The 17,435-nt window shown below is 42.2% G+C and overlaps 1 protein-coding gene across 1 annotated transcript in view; it reads left to right on the top strand.

Moving 5' to 3' along the window:
• The window catches only part of KCTD19 (potassium channel tetramerization domain containing 19), a 28,763-nt gene that overhangs the window by 4,827 nt on the left and 6,501 nt on the right, over nucleotides 1-17,435 (top strand). Inside the window, exons 2-7 of the mRNA XM_006180625.2 lie at nucleotides 740-1,036; nucleotides 11,429-11,579; nucleotides 12,366-12,557; nucleotides 13,777-13,908; nucleotides 15,796-16,006; nucleotides 16,709-16,869. Coding sequence (XP_006180687.1) covers nucleotides 740-1,036; nucleotides 11,429-11,579; nucleotides 12,366-12,557; nucleotides 13,777-13,908; nucleotides 15,796-16,006; nucleotides 16,709-16,869 — 1,144 coding nt within the window. The remainder of the gene's footprint in view (nucleotides 1-739; nucleotides 1,037-11,428; nucleotides 11,580-12,365; nucleotides 12,558-13,776; nucleotides 13,909-15,795; nucleotides 16,007-16,708; nucleotides 16,870-17,435) is intronic.

Genomic DNA, 17,435 nt, shown 5'->3' with positions numbered 1-17,435 from the left:
CCAGTTTTTGAAAAGGCTATTTTTTACCCATTGAACTTTCTTGTCAAAATTAATTAACTATAAATGTAAGGGTTTATTTCCAGACTCTCAATTCTATTCCACTTATTCGTATGTCTATAGTAGTTTTGTAGTAAGTTTTGAAGGTGGGAAGTGTGAATCCTCAAATTTTGTTCTCAATTTTGTTCTTTTTCAAGTTTGTTTTGACTATTCTGGTTTCCTTGTATTTCAATATGAATTCTAACATCAGCTTGTCGATTTTTGCACACAAAAAAAGCAGTTGGGATTTTCAAAGGGATTGTGTTCAATCTGTGGATCTATTTGAAGAGTATTGCTAGCATAACAATATTTCTTCTGATCTGTAAACATGGGATGTTTTTCCATTTATTTAGGTCTTTTAAAATTTCTTTCAACAATGTTTTGAAGTGTTCAGAGTACAAGTTTTGCACTTCTTTTATTAAATTTATTCCTAAATATTTTGTTCTTTTTGATACTATTGTGAATGGAACTGTTTTCTTAATTTCATCTTTGGATTGTTCATTGCAATTGATTTTTTATATTAATCTGTACCCTTCAACCTTCTTGAACTCGTTTCTAATAAACTCATTGTGAATTCCTTAGAATTTTGTATATGCAAAGTCACATCATCTACAAATAAGAGATAGCTTTACTTCTTCGTTTCCAATATGGATACTTTTTTATAACTTTTTCTTGCATAGCTCTCTTTTCTTTCTCCCTTTAGGAGGAGCCTGGTATGCCTCATGAATCAGCAGAGGATTTGTTTCATTTCAATGTTGGGGGCTGGCATTTCTCAGTTCCCAGAAGCAAACTCGCTCAGTTCCCAGACTCCCTGCTGTGGAAAGAGGCATCAGCCTTGACCTCTTCAGAAAGCCAGAGGCTCTTCATCGACAGAGATGGTTCCACATTCAGGCATGTGCACTATTACCTCTATACCTGCAAACTCTCCTTCTCCAGTTGTGCAGAACTGAACTTGCTCTATGAGCAAGCACTGGGTTTGCAGCTGATGCCTTTGCTACAGGTAAGATACTCTTATCTTCCAAGAATGGTGATCAGTAATATAGGCCTTACATCACTAAAATGTTATGTCCTTTTATATACTGGTTGCTGAGATGATCCTCTTAATGAGGAAGTATGATGAGTAAGTTAAAGTAATGAACAATACACCGGAAATGTATTTTCTGAATAAAGGATTTCATCCTGACCCTGCCTTATCTCTACCAGCAGCCACCACAGACCCAGGATAGGACCTACCACACCCTGAGGTGTCCTTGACACTTAGGAATCCTGGTTTAAGCTACTTATTTTTGTTGTTGAATTTTAAAATGTGAAAACTTTAGAAATTATAGTGTCTGAGATTTAAAATCTAAAAGATTTGTCAAGACTGTTACTTCTCATTGTGCTTGTTAGGTACATAATGCTCATTTACAGCAAAGCAAAAAGTTCTCCAAAGTGCAGAATCTTTCCTTTGTCTTCACTTCACTGTTTTTCAAGAGTTCTTGTTTTCTCCTTGTAATAGCTTTAAATACATTTACTTTTAAACTATTATAGTATCACTGAAGAGTGTTACCTTCTTTCCTAATTTTTCTCCAAGCTACCGAAATCATTTCTGTGGCTTATATTAAGTAGTTTATTCTTAGTTTTTGAACAATGTTTTTTTTTTTTTTTAACCTGGAAGAACTAAATATTATGACTAGGAAGGCCCATTGGCCATACTCCATATTAGTCCCACTGTATGGACAAAATGTTGTTTATTCTACCGTCACAACACTGACTCAATGAGCCACAGTGCAGCTCAGTGCACTACCAACTATGCCTCCCCGACACCTCTTAGTAGAAAATTGAGATAGGCCATGCATATTTGGGTCATATGGGAATAAGAATGTTTCATAGTGCATGTTTTTATGGACAGTCCTTACGAAATAATTCAATGTTTTCTCCTAAAAGTTATTATATATTTGGAAATCAAAATCCTTAACATACTCTAGTGCAAGCTGGTGTAGTATTCTTTTGTTTTTAAAGCTAGCCACCTGAAATTAAAATTTTTTAAAACTATCCCAGGAATTGAGTACTAGAATTGCTTACAGTTGGCTTCGAAATCACTTAAATGGCCTTGCATGTCAATACTGCTGATGATTCTATGCCAAAGCACCACTTTGTGGGGAAAAGGAGAGAGACACTTGTTCATAGCAAAAAATTGAAGAGATCAAGGCAAATTTTTGAAGAACAAGTTTAAAGAGTACAAACCTATTATGCAGTTTAACTCCCCTTTAACTTCTTTGATGTCCTTACGTCCCAAACTGAAACAAAATATATTTGGGGAGCAACTTCTAAACAGGAAGTAACAACTCAGAGGCCAACGAACTGGTCCAATTCCAAAGTTCCAAACTATGTGAGCAATAGAAGTTTTTGAAGAATCATATGGATCTGCCTCCCTCAAACAGACCACGAAACAAGTGCTTATGTTTTGGAAATAGTGCTTTCAAAGAAATAAACATTTAGGCTGGCCCAGCTGAAGTGGTGTTTATTCATTGAAGCAGAGTGTAAATACAGCTGGAGAACCAACAGCAATCTGAAGCTAATCAACAGCCTCACACATTTCCATCACTTTCCCACTGCTAAGGGCTGACCACATACTCAGGTTCTTGCCAAATATACAAACATTTTGCTTGGAGAAAATGGAGTTTGCCAGTTCTTAGTGTAAAGAGTCTTCTCAGGCAGCCCAACTTAATGAACTCAGCCAGTACTTATTGAAAGCATTCTGGGTACCAGGCATTATTCCTAGGGGCTTTCAGGAAAACATAGGATAATCCAATAAAAATATAATGTCAACCACATATGTGAGCCACATATGTAATTTAAAATTTTCTAGTAACCACGTTAAAAAAATGGGTTACATTAATTTTAATGTTATTTAACCCAACATATTTAAAATACTATCATTTCAATATATAATCAATATTTTTAATCGATATATTTTACATTTTTTAATGCACTAAGTCTTCAAAATCTGATGTGTTTTACACTTATAGCACATCTCAGATTCAGACTATCACACATCAAGTACTTAATAGCCACATATGGCTAATGGCTAATGGCTACCATTTGCACAACACGTATCTCAATTGTTCTAAACTATTAGTGCTTTCACTGTAGAGTCCTTCAGATCTAGCCCCTAACAATAAAAATAGGACTTTGCCTTCCACTAACTGAAGTTCCTATGCACTCAACAGTTGGCATATCCTACAGAGGATTATCTGTAACATGGTAGGCTTTGTTGGAAGGCCATATAGGATCCAACAAGAAGAGTGAGATGGGAAACTTTTGGAGGACAGGAACCTGAGTTCTCACTGTTGCTCTGCTCTCTGCCCGTTCTTCATCCCTGCACATCCCTAGCCTTTATCTTTCCCACCCCCTACCCACTCCACTTGCCCTTCCCACCTTGCTCCCAGCATATAGCTTTGTCCTTCAAAGGGCACACTCAATACCTATTATTGTCTTGACTTTCAGTGTCACATTTATTGTGCACTGAGCACCAATCACAGGCCAAGCCTTAAAAATACAGGAATAAACCATATAGCCATACAAGGTCATGTAAAGATGTGTGCTATGAAGAAGAGAGCAGTGTTTCCTGTGTAACAGTGAAAAAGGAGTGTATTTCTGTATTCTAGGACTTCTTGAGGTTTCAGAATGCATTTATATGATTTTCTTTTTTGTATGTGTAGTTTCTGTTTATACCATTAGTCACTGCCCTCATAGTACTGGAATTTAGTTGAAGGAATAAAGTGTTTACATCTAAGTTGCTTATTTTTAATGTACAGATGTGTAGTATGTGGTAAGGAGATGGCAAGTGACTGAGGCCAAGGAAGCTACTCCTCTAGAAAGAGTGGTCAGGGCTGGCCTCATTGACACGGCAACATTTGAGCAGAAACCTGAATGAAAAAGGGACAAATCAAAAAAAAAAAAAAAAAAAAAAAGGACAAGTCATGCAGATGTCTGGGAAAAGAATTTGAAGCATAAAGAACAACAAACACAAATGCCTGAGATTAGAATGGTTTGGAAGAGGCAGACTCAGAGGCCACTGTCAGGTATAATGAGAAGTACGGAGATGCCAAAGGTAGACCAGATCTTGCAGTCTTACAGGCCACAATGAAGACACAGGATCTGTTCTAAATGTTATAGGTAGCTTTTGGAGATGTTTAAACAAAAAAGTAAAATGATCAAACTTAAATTTTTAAAAGATCATTGACCTTAGGTTAAGCAATGGTTTCTCAGGTACAACATCAAAAGCACAAGCAACCAAAGAAAAAACAGATGAATTGGACTTCATTAAAATTAAAAACTTTTGTAATTCAAAGGACATCATCAAGAAAGTAAGAAATCAACACACAGAATGGAATGAAATATTTGCAAATCACATATCTGATAAGGGACATGTATCTAGAATATATGAAGAACTCTTACAACTAAACAACAAAAAGACATATGACCCAGCAGTTCCACTCCTAGGTATACAACCAAGAGAAATTAAAACCTACAGTATATCCACACAAACACTTGTAGACAAATGTTCACAGCAGCATTATTCATAATAGCCAAAAAGTGGAAACAATTTATTCATCAGCTGATGAATAGACAAACAAAATGGTATACCCATACAATGGAATATTATTTGTCAACAAAAAAGGAATGAAGTACTGATATGTGTAATAACAAAGATGAACTTTGAAATATCACACTAAGTGAAAGAATTCAGACACAAAAGACCGCATATAATATGATTCCGTTTATATAAAATGTGCAGAATAGGCAAAGTTATAGGGACAGAGACAGATTAGTGGTTGCCTAGCACCAAGGTACAGGGTGAGAAGGATTGGGTGAGCAAAAATGGGCAGTGACTGTTAGTGAATATAGGGTTTCTTTTTATGGCATTGAAATAGATTGTGGTAATGGTTTTTACAACTCTGTGAACATACTAAAAACCACTGAGCTATATAATTTAAGTAAGTAAATTTTATTATTTATGTATAATATGAAACTTACTCACGTTAAATATCATATAAAATATATTTCAACAAAGCCATAAAAAAATTCATTGACTTCTGGCTTGACATTAGACCAGGAGTCAGCAAACTACATCCCATGGGCCAAATCCAGCCTACTACCTTTTTTGTACAACCTGTGAGCTAAGAATGGTTTTTACATTTTTAGATCGTTGAAAAAAATCAAAAGAAAAATATTTTGTGGCACATAAAAATTATATGAAATTAAAATTTCAGAGTTCATTAACAAAGTTTTATTGGAAAACACCAGGCTCATGTGTTTATATATTGTCTATAGCTGCTCTCAAACTACGATACAGAGTTGAATAGTTGCAACAGGAACTGCATTCTCAAAGCCTAAAATATTTACTGTTTGGCTTTTTTACAGAAAAGAAAAATTGTTGATCCCTGGCCTAGACTCTACTGGGGTAAGGGAGGAAGCAGGAGGACAAGTTAGGAGGCTCCTGGAGCATTCAAATGAAAGTTAGTGATGGTTTGACCTAAGGTGGTAATGGTAGATTTAGAAGTGTTCAAATTCTAGATATATCTTGATGACAGAACTGACAGGGTTTGCTGATGAATTGGAGGTAGAGTGAGAGAGAATGGATAACTTCTCTGTATCCTCAGCAACCAGGTGAATGGTGGATTCTGAGGTGCAAGTTTAGAGGGAAAAAACATCAGGAGTTTGGATTTGAATGCATTAAGTTTGAGAGGCAAGGAAAGGGTGCTTATTAAACAGCCAAGTGGAGATAGGAAGGAGGCAGCCAGATATATATATCTGGAATTTGTGGAAACAGTCAGGTCTAGAGATATAAATTTGGAGTCATCAAAGTTGATATGTAAATCCACGATGCTTAGGATTGTCATATCTTGTTCACAGGTGAAATACAAAATAGTCATTACAGGTCTGTATATTAACATCACAGTGCTTCCTAGAACTTTCTGTGTAATTGGAAAGTCCCCTTTGCCTAATATAAACTGCTCTGAGCCTGATAGCTGCTGCTACTGCAGAGTGTGAAATTTCCCTTCAGGGTCACTCACAAGGATTCAGGGTTCATGGCAGACTGTTAATTCCCTTTTACTTGTCCCCTTGAAGTCCACTGAGGCCTTAGTATGTTGACAGTATGTGCTACTTGTGTTGCCTTTTTCACTGCCATCTGGGGACCTCTAAGTTTGGAAACTTTTTTCTACATGTGAGTGTTCTGCTACCAGCAAGCAACCCAAATATACCTGCATTCCTTGTACTCAAGGGAGCCAGGGAGTTTCTGTGTTGATCACACAAATGATGCTTTTAAGAAAACACCACTGACAAGTCTCACATTTCCTATTACTTGGGATGTGAAAACAGATTACTACTGTGATCTTGAGAAGGAAGCTTACACAAACAGCAGGTATTCATCTCAACGGTGTAGCCCATCTGTGGATATGCGTAAGTGGACAACTCAAGTGTAAATGCCTTGACATGGTATCAGCGCTTCTCACAAAATAGCCCATCTGCTTGTGCTGGCTCATATCCCAGCACACAGACACATCTACACACATGTACACATACACACACACCCCTTGAAGTTCAGCCATGTCCCTGAGCACCCTAAATGTTTTCTCTCCACATCTTTTCACTTGCTGTTCCCTCTTCCAAGAATGCTTACCCTTTAGATTTAGCCTAAATTAGGCCCACGGGAAGATTAGTCTGACATTTCCAGGAGAGTTTTTGTCTCTCTGCTCTCACATCAGCACTAAAGTATTCATATGTCCTTCTCCCTCACTAGCCTGTATTCTTTTCATGTTTGCATTCCTAGCATCTCTCACAGTACTGGGCCTGTAACAGGTATTTAATAAATATTTGCTGAGAGAACATCGAATGATGTACCCAAGATAATCTGTGAAAGCTAAATCTACTTCAGCAGGGTGAGGGTACTGGAGCTGGCAGTGGAGGGGCAGATTTGAGATGCTGAAATGTGTGTTTTACTTGACTTGTTTGGCTGATAGCAGCTGTTCTACCAGCCTTGCTTCCCTTGAGCTTCCAAGTGGTATTGGCCCTCCTTGTCTTTACAAAGCAGCTGGAGATTTGCAAGTTCCCCAAGCTCTCTTACCATCATGTTCCTTCCAACAGCCCATATCACACCATAAGGCATTTCTAAGCAATGCTACTTTGAAAAACCTTGATTAGGTCCCAAGGCTCTGCCAGTAGGGCATCTGTCAGCCACCTTTTGGCAACTATACACACATACACACACTCATCCCCATGCCATCAGTCTTATGTTGCTTCTCACTGACATTTTTTCACTACTATCTAGGCCAAAAGCACGTCAATTATCCTTGTACCAGCAATTAGACCCTGAATTCAGGTCTGATATTTCTATTTCCCAAAGGAAATCCTCCCTATAATAACTTTCTGGGTCATAACATATGAAGAGTAAAAGTCCTAGAAGTAATATTCAGGTAGAAAAAAGGGGAACTGAAGTCTATATAAGACCAGCCACACACTCTGTGGCAACTTCAGTCAACAAAGCCAAAGGACAGCTGGAAGCACAGGCTCTCTGAAGTTCTCTTCAGTCATTCATTCATTCCACAAAAATGTGTTGAGATCCCACAGACACTGTTGTAGGTGCTGCAAATACAGCAGAGAACAAAACAGCGTCTTTATGGTCTTGGAGGTTATATCTATTAGGGGAGACTGGTAGATGGTAAATAACTAAGTAGGTGTTATTGAGAACAATAAAGCAAGTTAAGGGGGTTAGGGGAACGCTTTCCATTGATTCTTACAGCACTCAAATGGCTTCCCATGAGTAGAAGGCTTTGTATTTCTAGAATTTAGAGCAAGGATTGGCTGAGAAAGTTTAGAAAACCTAGTTGAGGCTCCTGGGCCTAATGCATGCAGAATGTCTAGACTGGTAGGAATTGCAATCTTTGTAGATTTATTTGTTTGGTTATCCCAGCATCTCCCCTTCCTTGGGGGCACTGAGCACTCTTTCTCTTCCCAGACCTTGATTCACATTTGCTAAAAGAGTGATAATACTACAGCCTACTTTGTGGGTAGGGGTCATTAGGATGATTCAGTTTAAAAGTGCCTGGGCAATAAATGTTAGCTCTTAAGTGACAGAGTCAAGACTGAAACCCCAGTCTGTCTGAGTTCAAGGCCCTTGTACTCTTCATGTATACTCTGCTCCTCGTTCTTGATTGGGAAGAACCTTATGTGCAATGTTGAGGAGAATTTGGACTTGATCACATAGGTAATGGAGACCACTGAAGATTTTTTAAGATAGGAAGTGGTTTGGACTCATTCACGTGTTTGAAAGATCACTGTGTGGAGAGGGCCTGGGGAAAAGGGGACTGAGATTGGGGGAAGGTAAAGGAGAGAAGGGGTGGGCCAAAGGCAGGAGATGGATTCATAGAACTTGCTGGCTGACTGGGTGGAGATGATGTGACTATCAGTCAAATCATAGTCCTTGCTTTGAATCCTTCAATGGTTACTTTTAATCAGGGGATAAACTCCTCAGCCCGGCTTACAGAGCTCTTCACTCTCTGGCTCTTTACTGCTTTAAATTCATCTCCCTCACTCCCTCAACCTCCATACACCTTAAAGAAGGCCACATTCAAGGCATGGAGGCAGGTGACTGAGTATGCATACCTACTTCCTGTCCCCCCACACCTTGTCCTGTCCCTCCTGTGCACAGTCACCATTTCCTTTCTTTGTCCCACTTCTCAGCACAAATACTGCCAGACTATTCTCCCTCAACTTACCTCAATAATCCTACCTACCCACTGATGCAGAATCTGTTTCAGCCTCTCAATCACCTTCCTGGAACCTCATTTTTATTCCTCTTTTCCGAAGGGCAACTCCTCCCTCAAACAGGAACCCACATCTCACCGATTTCCCTCCTCAAGATGGCTGCAGCTTGACAGAGATGCTAAAGCTATGTGCAATCTTGTGCAAAAAGGGACAAGAAAGCTTGGATCCCCTTCCAATGTTGCTGAAAGAAATCCCAGAGTTCTCGGAGGTCCTAAACTTCATAATGGATGCTGGCTTTTATCTCAGTATATGTAAACTGTTGGATCCAGGCATGGTATCTGACTATGGCCCTGGTGATATACAACTATTTCTCAAATTAATGAATGACAGACTCTTCTGCTGTTTCATCCATGCACTGTTCTCTTTCACTGCTCAGTACCTCCAGGAAAGCACTCCTCATGACCCCACCATTGTCCAGTCTTTCCACAAGTCCACTAGCCACCCAAAGTGGGGTCCCCTCCTTTTACAGACCTTATGCAATTATGTGGGTTCAGTTCATAGCCATGGCCATGAGAGGGCTCTTCCCAAAGCTTAGGATTCCCTTAAGCAGCTTCACAAGAGCTTCACCTGTGTAGTTAAGCAGGTTCTTTTATTAGTTTAATACTGAATCTGAGCTGTTCTGTCCATCACAAGGCTCTTAGAGGAAAAACAAAATGGTCATGTGGTGCCTTTAGGGACTACTTTTCCAGCTACCTCCAAAAATTTTTTACTATTTTCTTCTAAGGAAGGAACAGAAAAAATGGGCATTACATTATGGTAATCTGCCCCCTGTGTAGGACTTTTGAGGGAGACTGGGTCCCTGAGTGGGCATCACTCTGCCCTGGGCTTCAGCCCAGCATAGCTGGGGTGCTCCATTCCAGCCTCAGCCCACCCCTGGTCACCTGCTCCTTCAAGTAGAGAAGCTCTGGGCTTCAAAGACTGCTTGGGCAACTCACAAATCCTTTGACTACAACTGCCTCATTAGCTAAATGGGAATGGGAATGGGAATGCAAAAACCACATCTATCTCACAGAGCTGTGTTAGGGTAAATGAGCAGATGTATGTGAAAGTGCTTTGAAAAGTGTGGTACCTATGGAATGGGAGAAAATTTTTGCAAATGATGAAACCGACAAAGGCTTGATCTCCAGAATATACAAGCAACACATATTACTTAATAAGAAAAAAACAAACAACCCAATCCAAAAATGGGCAGAAGACCTAAACAAGCAATTCTCCAAGGAAGACATACAAATGATCAATAGGCACATGAGAAGATGCTCAATATCACTAATTATCAGAGAAATGCAAATCAAAATTACAATGAGGTATATCACCTCATACCAGTCAGAATGGCCATCATTCAAAAGTCCACAAATGACAAATGCTGGAGAGGCTGTGGAGAAAAGGGAACCCTCTGACATTGCTGGTGGGAATGCAGGTTGGTGCAGCCACTGTGGAAAACAGTATGGAGATTCCTCAAAAGACTAGGAATAGACTTACCATATGACCCAGGAATCCCACTCCTCGGCATATATCCAGAAGGAACCCTACTTCAGGTTGACACCTGCATCCCAATGTTCATAGCAGCATCATTTACAATAGCCAAGACATGGAAACAGCCTAAATGTCCATCAACAGATGACTGGGTAAGAAGATGTGGTATATTTATACAATGGAATACTATTCAGCCATAAAAAACAACATAATGCCATTTGCAGCAACATGGATGTCCCTGGAGAATGTCATTCTAAGTGAAGTAAGTCAGAAAGAGAAAGAAAAATACCATATGAGATTGCTCATATATGGAATCCAAAACAAAAAAACATTAAATACAAAACAGAAACAGACTCACAGACATAGAATACAAACTTGTGGTTGCCAAGGGGGAGGGGGGTGGGAAGGGATAGACTGGGAGTTCAAAATTTGTAGATATTGACAGGCATATGTAGAATAGATAAACAAGATTATACTGTATAGCACAGGGAAATATATACAAGATCTTGTGGTAGCTCACAGTGAAAAAAAATGTGACAATGAACATATGTATGTTTACGTATAACTGAAAAATTGTGCTCTACACTGGAATTTAACACAACATTGTAAAATGACTATAACTCAATAAAAAAAGAAAGAAAAAAAAGAAGAGTGTGATACCCTGTGCCACCCCCATTTCCCTACTTATACCATATTCCAGGATTAGGATGAGCACAAACAATAAGAAGATCACAATAATTATAACAGGCCAAAAAGGGGTTCTGAACTCTTGAGAGGAAATGATAGCAGAAAAATCTCAAGTTTTTAGTGATTAAATAAATACAAATTACTCTTCAGATTGTGTAAGATAAGTTTTTATTAATCAACATAAAATTATAATCCAGAAAAAACTGTTTCAAAATCAGAAAAGAAACAGTCATTGAGATTTTGAGTATCAGTATGTCATCTTATAGACCTAAATTTTTACATTTTTGTGTTTGAGTGACTCAATTTATTTCAAAACACTTTGCCAAAATAACATACTATTTTTCCTGGTATTTTACCCTAGAATTAGTAGATAGTTACTTGGTGTAGAATTTTCAAAATAATCTTCTTTATCTAATAGACTCTAGATAATCTGAAGGAAGGGAAACATCATCTACGTGTGAGGCCTGCAGACATACCTGTTGCTGAGAGAGCATCTTTGAACTATTGGCGAACGTGGAAGTGTATCAGCAAACCCTCAGAATTTCCTATAAAGAGCCCAGCTTTCACAGGTATAACCACAGGCTGACCATTTCTGAAGCCCACACCTGCTTCCCTTCTCCTCATTCTAACAGAAGTGGCTTCAATTCAGAGAATGCCCTGATTTCTGAACTAGTTCTGGATGATTTCTCTACCTTCCTGTCATCTCCTTTGATTTTGCACCTGCCATATTCCCTGTCCAGGGCTGCTTACTCACTGGAACTAAACATTCTCCTCTCCATTCATCCCTCTGCATACTGGTTTCACTTGGGCAAGGCTGGGCTGCGTGCTACCTCCTCCTAGAGCAGGGAACTCCACCATCCTCTCAAGTCACCTCTAACCACCACACAAGGAATGTCCCTAAATGATCACTGGCTTATGGGTGCCTTGCAGCAGATTGACCTATGTGGAACACCAGAACAGCCATTCATGATTATTGATGGGATTAGAGCTTTTGGGAGAGTCAAAAGGATCTATTTTATCTGTAGGTCACAGTGGTTGGTTTGATCAATTAGAAAGAAACAAACAGTAACCAGTATGAATTTAATAACTTTGAATATATAAGCCAAAATTTCACATGTCCTGCTGCCCTTCACTGTAGAAAAAAATAGATTTCCATTCCCTGCTCCCTACCACACTCCTGCTGAACCTTGGGTTACATCTGAAAAGAGTGAGAGAAAGGAGGCATCTGGCAAAGACCATCTCCAGGTGATCTCTCCAGCTTCCTCTGGGGCCCCTGGGTTAGTGAGAGCCCTGCCAGCCTCTGAGAGCCCTAGCCTCTGGGAGGGAGTGACACCCCTCTACATGTCCTCCTACAGGCCTACATGATAAGGCACCTCTGGGACTCATGGATACACCACTGTTAGACACGGAGGAGGAAGTACACTACTGCTTCCTGCCCCTAGACCTAGTGGCCAAGTATCCAAGCCTAGTGACCGAAGACAACCTGCTGTGGCTGGCTGAGACCGTGGCCCTGATCGAGTGCGAGTGCAGCGAATTCCGCTTCATTGGTGATTGCTCTATCCTGGGGTATTGGGTTGGGGGGCAGGTTGGTAGGGCCCATCCACCCCTTCTAAACCCACACCCCTTGGAGGCCCAGCTTGGTGCTTGGAGCCTCAGGAGCTTCCCTGGGCAGATGTGATGGAAGCATGACAGAGCCTTCCTGGAGGCAATTGGATTCCCAGCATTAGACTCCCACTAGCCTCAGGGCTATTTTATGCCTGTTCATTTTGGGATGGCCTGGGTGTAAAGGGGCACTGGAAACCACCTGTAGTAGTGTCAGGGGCCACAGGAGTTGGTATAGTTGGTATAAAGGGAAAGGCCCTGAGCTGGACTCCAAAGTCAGCTGATCTTATTGTTCTGCCTCTTACCTATCCAACTGAGCTCCAGACCTCAGTTCCTCACCATAAAATGAAGAAGTAAGGTTGTTTCAAAGGATGGTACCTACCCGCTCACTTCCACTAAACTCACAATAAAAGGGAAGGAGAGTAGATGGTGAAAGGTTCCCCAGAATAATTGCAGAATTGTCCACTTGAGCTAGTGGCCTAAGTAGGGATGAGATCTTAAACTCTGGACAGAAGACAGCCTCCTTCCTCCACTACCAGGACAAGCTCTGGCAGGGTGTGAACTGAACTGATTCCAAGATGCTTCTGCTGCCTAGCTGAATAGGGCAGGAAATACCCAAATTGTACTAGGACCCAAATGCCTGGAACCCCAGCCTTTCATATTCATAGTCACTTGGAAAGTTGTCTATGATGTGCTTCTGAATCTCCAAGTTGATTCACACAGGACATTAGCATTGGCTCCACCTCTGCCTCCCACACTGCAATCCAGGCAGGGACAAACTGCAAGTGTCACCTGCCAGCCCAAGCTCGGCCAGGCCCTTCTCTAAGCGGCAAGACAACTCCCTGTTTTGGAATGACCTGCTCTTGGGTCAAGATTCACAGGGTAAGTCTCAGGGCCAGTGTGCTCACCAGGAGGGCCTGGCGTGGGAGCCCCAGGCTAGGCCATGGGAAGCCATGGACTCAGACGCAGGAAAACAAAGTAATTTGGGGTCTTTGGCCTTGATAACCACAAACTGAAAGCTAATCTAATCAGGTATGTTTAGAAATTGTTTCAAAACAAGGAGAGTATAGGATAAGTTGCAGCACCAAAAACCTGCCAAAACCTGGACCTATAATTAGATCAGAAATAACCTCGTTAACTCACTTTGTTTCTTTGCTTTTCAAGTGAATTTTCTCCGCTTACAGAAGATTCTACTACCAGATAATTTCTCCAACATAGATGTGTTAGAAGCAGAAGTAGAAATTCTGGAAATCCCTGAGCTCAGTGAAGCTGTGAGGTTGTATCGGATGAACATGGGTATGTCAGCAGAGGAACCTTGCCCTCCCCTTGACATTGGGCAGTCTGGGCTTTAGCCAGAAAAGGCAAAAACATACATCTTCCCTCTCACAACCGCTTTGGGCTTTTGGTGGTGGTGAGAGAAATGGGTGTTTTGGCTGACTTAGAATCTAAGAAGAGGAATTTCAGCCTGAAACCTGGTGTGCCCTCTGTCTGCTCAGCCCTCCCCACTGAGCTGTAGGTAGCTCAGCCCAGCCTGGGTGGGGAAACCAGAATGTCCAGGGGAGGGAGGATGGGCCTGAGGGCAGGCTTCCCAACATCAGGGGAGGTCTGTCCTCATTGTGGAAGTGGTAAGCAACTGGAAACTTGTAACACCCACCTGCCACTCCCACCCTTCCTCTTCCAGGCATAGGTGGGGGGCGTGGGAAATTCTGGGCAAATTCCCAATAATGCTTCAGTTATCCCACCCACCCCCAAATCTCCTTGTCCCCTCTACTTCAAACCCCTGCTGCTGTGCCCGTTTTAGCCTGCTCCTGACACTTTCTGATCCTGGTACAGTCCAGGCCTTCAAGTTCCTGGCCCAACCTCATTCCAGTTTGCTCCTCACATTGCCTTTCATCATCCCATTTCCCAAATCCTTCATGTCTATGGAAGCTACTGTGCACGTTGCGAGGAGCTAGCTACCTCAGTGTGGCCTCAGCTGGCATTCTGGGAATATACAGAACTGTCTCGCACAGTTTATGTGAGTGTGAAGTTTAGCCTTCATGTCACCATTCATTCATCCCATGGGAATCAGTCCTTTCCCTGTCTTAGGCCCCGCTCTCCCAGCCTCCTCCCCAAGCAAATGGAGTCCTATCCTATTTGGGGGTGGTGGCATCCTGCAGCAGTTCTCAGGAGCCAGTCCCAGGCTCTAACAAACACACTTCAGAGGGTGTAACTTCAAACCCCTCACCCAAGGGCTTCTGTTCCTCAGAGAACATGGGTCACTGAGAGATGAGTAGAGTGGTGCCTGCTGCACAAGGGCTAGGTGAAGATGGAAGGGAAGCACCCTGTGGACAGGCTCTAAAGCACTGCCTCAGCCTCCAAACATAAAGCATGCTTTTTGTCTTCTATAAAGCACCATAACTAAGGGAAACAGCTCTGGTAGCCTTGGAGATGGACAGTCACCCTCAAATCCCAGCTCCACTCCACCTAGCTTTGCTGTTTGGGGAAAGATACTTAACTATTAACTAGCCTCTCAGGACAGTTTCCTCATCTGTGACAAGAGGAGAGCACTACCTCTCTTGTAGGGTTGGAGATAACCCATGAAAATCATCTAGCAGCTTGCCCATTGGCCCACTGGCCCACTGGGACAGGATTCTGCAGACTATGCACTGTGCCCACTGCAGGAGAACAAAGTTCTACCCATGAGCCAGCAAATGCAAATACCCAACCTGAAAGTTCACTACACAGTGTGCCTCTGGGGAAAATTCTGCCCAGAAGTGACAGGGGCTGTGAATCTGGGAGGCCTGTAACACACATCAGGTTCTGTGCTATGAATGTCATTCTTCACTCCTGGTTAATTAGAGCAGAGTTTGGAACTAAGGGAGATTACTGCAGAGGCTAGGGCCAGATGGCTGTTTAGATGGCTGTTACACTGAAATTTCTGAAATTCAAATGTTACTGATACAGCAAATTAATCCAACCCCACCCCACCCCACCTTCCAACAAATAGTTTTGACCTGACTGAATATAAGAAAAATTATACTGATTTTGAGCAGATCCAGATTTGCCTATGCAAGGAAATAAGCTCCCTCCAAGCCTCTTTAGTACTAATTCAAAGCAGCAGTAGGAAGCAAGACCCAAAGCTTCCAATACAGTTATACCCATGAGGGGTCTAGGAGTCACCTCTCTCTCTCTCTGGCATAGGTGGCTGTTCTCGGACCTCCTGTCCTCCTCCAAGTCCTGGGAAGGGTGGCCGTGCAGCAGGCCTGGAGTCTGTGAAGCCATTGTACATGATGGCCCTGGGTCTGCTTGTCAAGTACCCAGACTCTGCACTGGGACAACTTCGCATCGAGAGCACACTGGATGGAAGTAGACTGTACATCACAGGGAACGGGGTCCTCTTTCAGCATGTTAAGTAAGGCAGCCAGTTGCAGGGCATGGATTCTAATCCTGTTTTATAGAAAGGTAAATAGGTTCAGAGCAGAGGAACTCTCTTAGGCTCACAAAATACACTGGTACCAAAACTAAAGGTAGAAGTGGGTTTTCCTGAGTCCCTGTGGAGAGGGTCAGACAACCCCAAACACTGTCTTACCCCAGTACTGTTGTTTGGAGCCTTTGTGGCCCATACCATTCATCTCTCTCAGAGATGTCCAACCCTTGATGTTAGAGGGCAAAGACAAGTGCCTTTGGAGATGAGGGGGTTGATGTTCAGGCCCCCAGCCTCTTTCCTGGGCATGCAAGGTATTAGTAATCTCCCAAGACCTTGGCAGGCTGCCATACAGTGACTGAGATGTCTTGGACAGATATTTATGGGGGCAGAAATGGAGTGGCTGGGTCCTAGCATGGATTCTGGAACCTGAGACAGAGCCTGGAAGCTTGCAATTAGTCAATTTAGAGGGCTTTGCTGACACAGATCAAGCTTAGCTCCAAAATATGTGTCTAAGTTTACCCTCCTATGAGACATCATCAGATTTCCACTAAAGCCAAGGAAATGCTAGTGGCCAAAAGCCTGAGTCAGTTTCAGGGAGCAAGACATTCTAGACATGGAAAGTTGACAGGCTGAACTCCCTTGGAGTGCAGTGCTGAGGCTCTCTGTGACAGCCCTTTCCTCTGGCAGGAACTGGCTGGGGACTTGCCGGCTGCCACTGACAGAGACCATCTCTGAGGTGTACGAGCTCTGTGCCTTCCTGGACAAGAGGGACATCACCTATGAGCCAATGAAAGTGGCTCTGAAGACTCATCTGGAGCCGAGGACTCTGGCACCCATGGATGTGCTCAGTAAATAAAGAAGCCTCTTGGTTTGAATTCAGCATCAGGGGAGGGTCTGGAGATCAGAGAGGAAAGCTGAAGCTGGCCAGAGCCAGGAATGTAGATTGAACAGGAAAGGAAAGCCAGACTAACATTTGTTCAGTTTCACCTAAAAGGAAACATTCATCTTAAGTGACCTCTCCCCACCCTAAGCCCACAAGTAGCCTCAAGCAGTACAGGCTGAGCAGTGCAGACTGACCCAGCGGGGAGCAGAGTGGGTCCCCAAGGGTATGCCTGCTCTGGCTCTGGGAGCCGATACTGTGCTCATTTGGTCCTCACAGCCATCCAGGGAAGAATGGTCCCTGGGTCCATTTAACAGAGGAAGCAGAGGCTCAGGGAGGTAATTTGCTCACATTACCAGATTGCTGTTGAACTGGAGTTTGAATCTGAGTTCAAACCCAACACTATTTACCAGCTGCCTGTAACTGTTTACTAACAAAAAGTGTTTTAGGTCAAGATTATGTTGTATTGCTAATAGTTCAACAACATTCAGTATTTATTGAGCACCTACCATGTACCAGGACAGTAGATGATAC

The sequence above is a fragment of the Camelus ferus genome, chromosome 9 (assembly GCF_009834535.1).
Source record: "Camelus ferus isolate YT-003-E chromosome 9, BCGSAC_Cfer_1.0, whole genome shotgun sequence".
Classification (NCBI taxonomy): domain Eukaryota; kingdom Metazoa; phylum Chordata; class Mammalia; order Artiodactyla; family Camelidae; genus Camelus; species Camelus ferus.
This window is presented reverse-complemented; position numbering and strand designations above follow the sequence as displayed.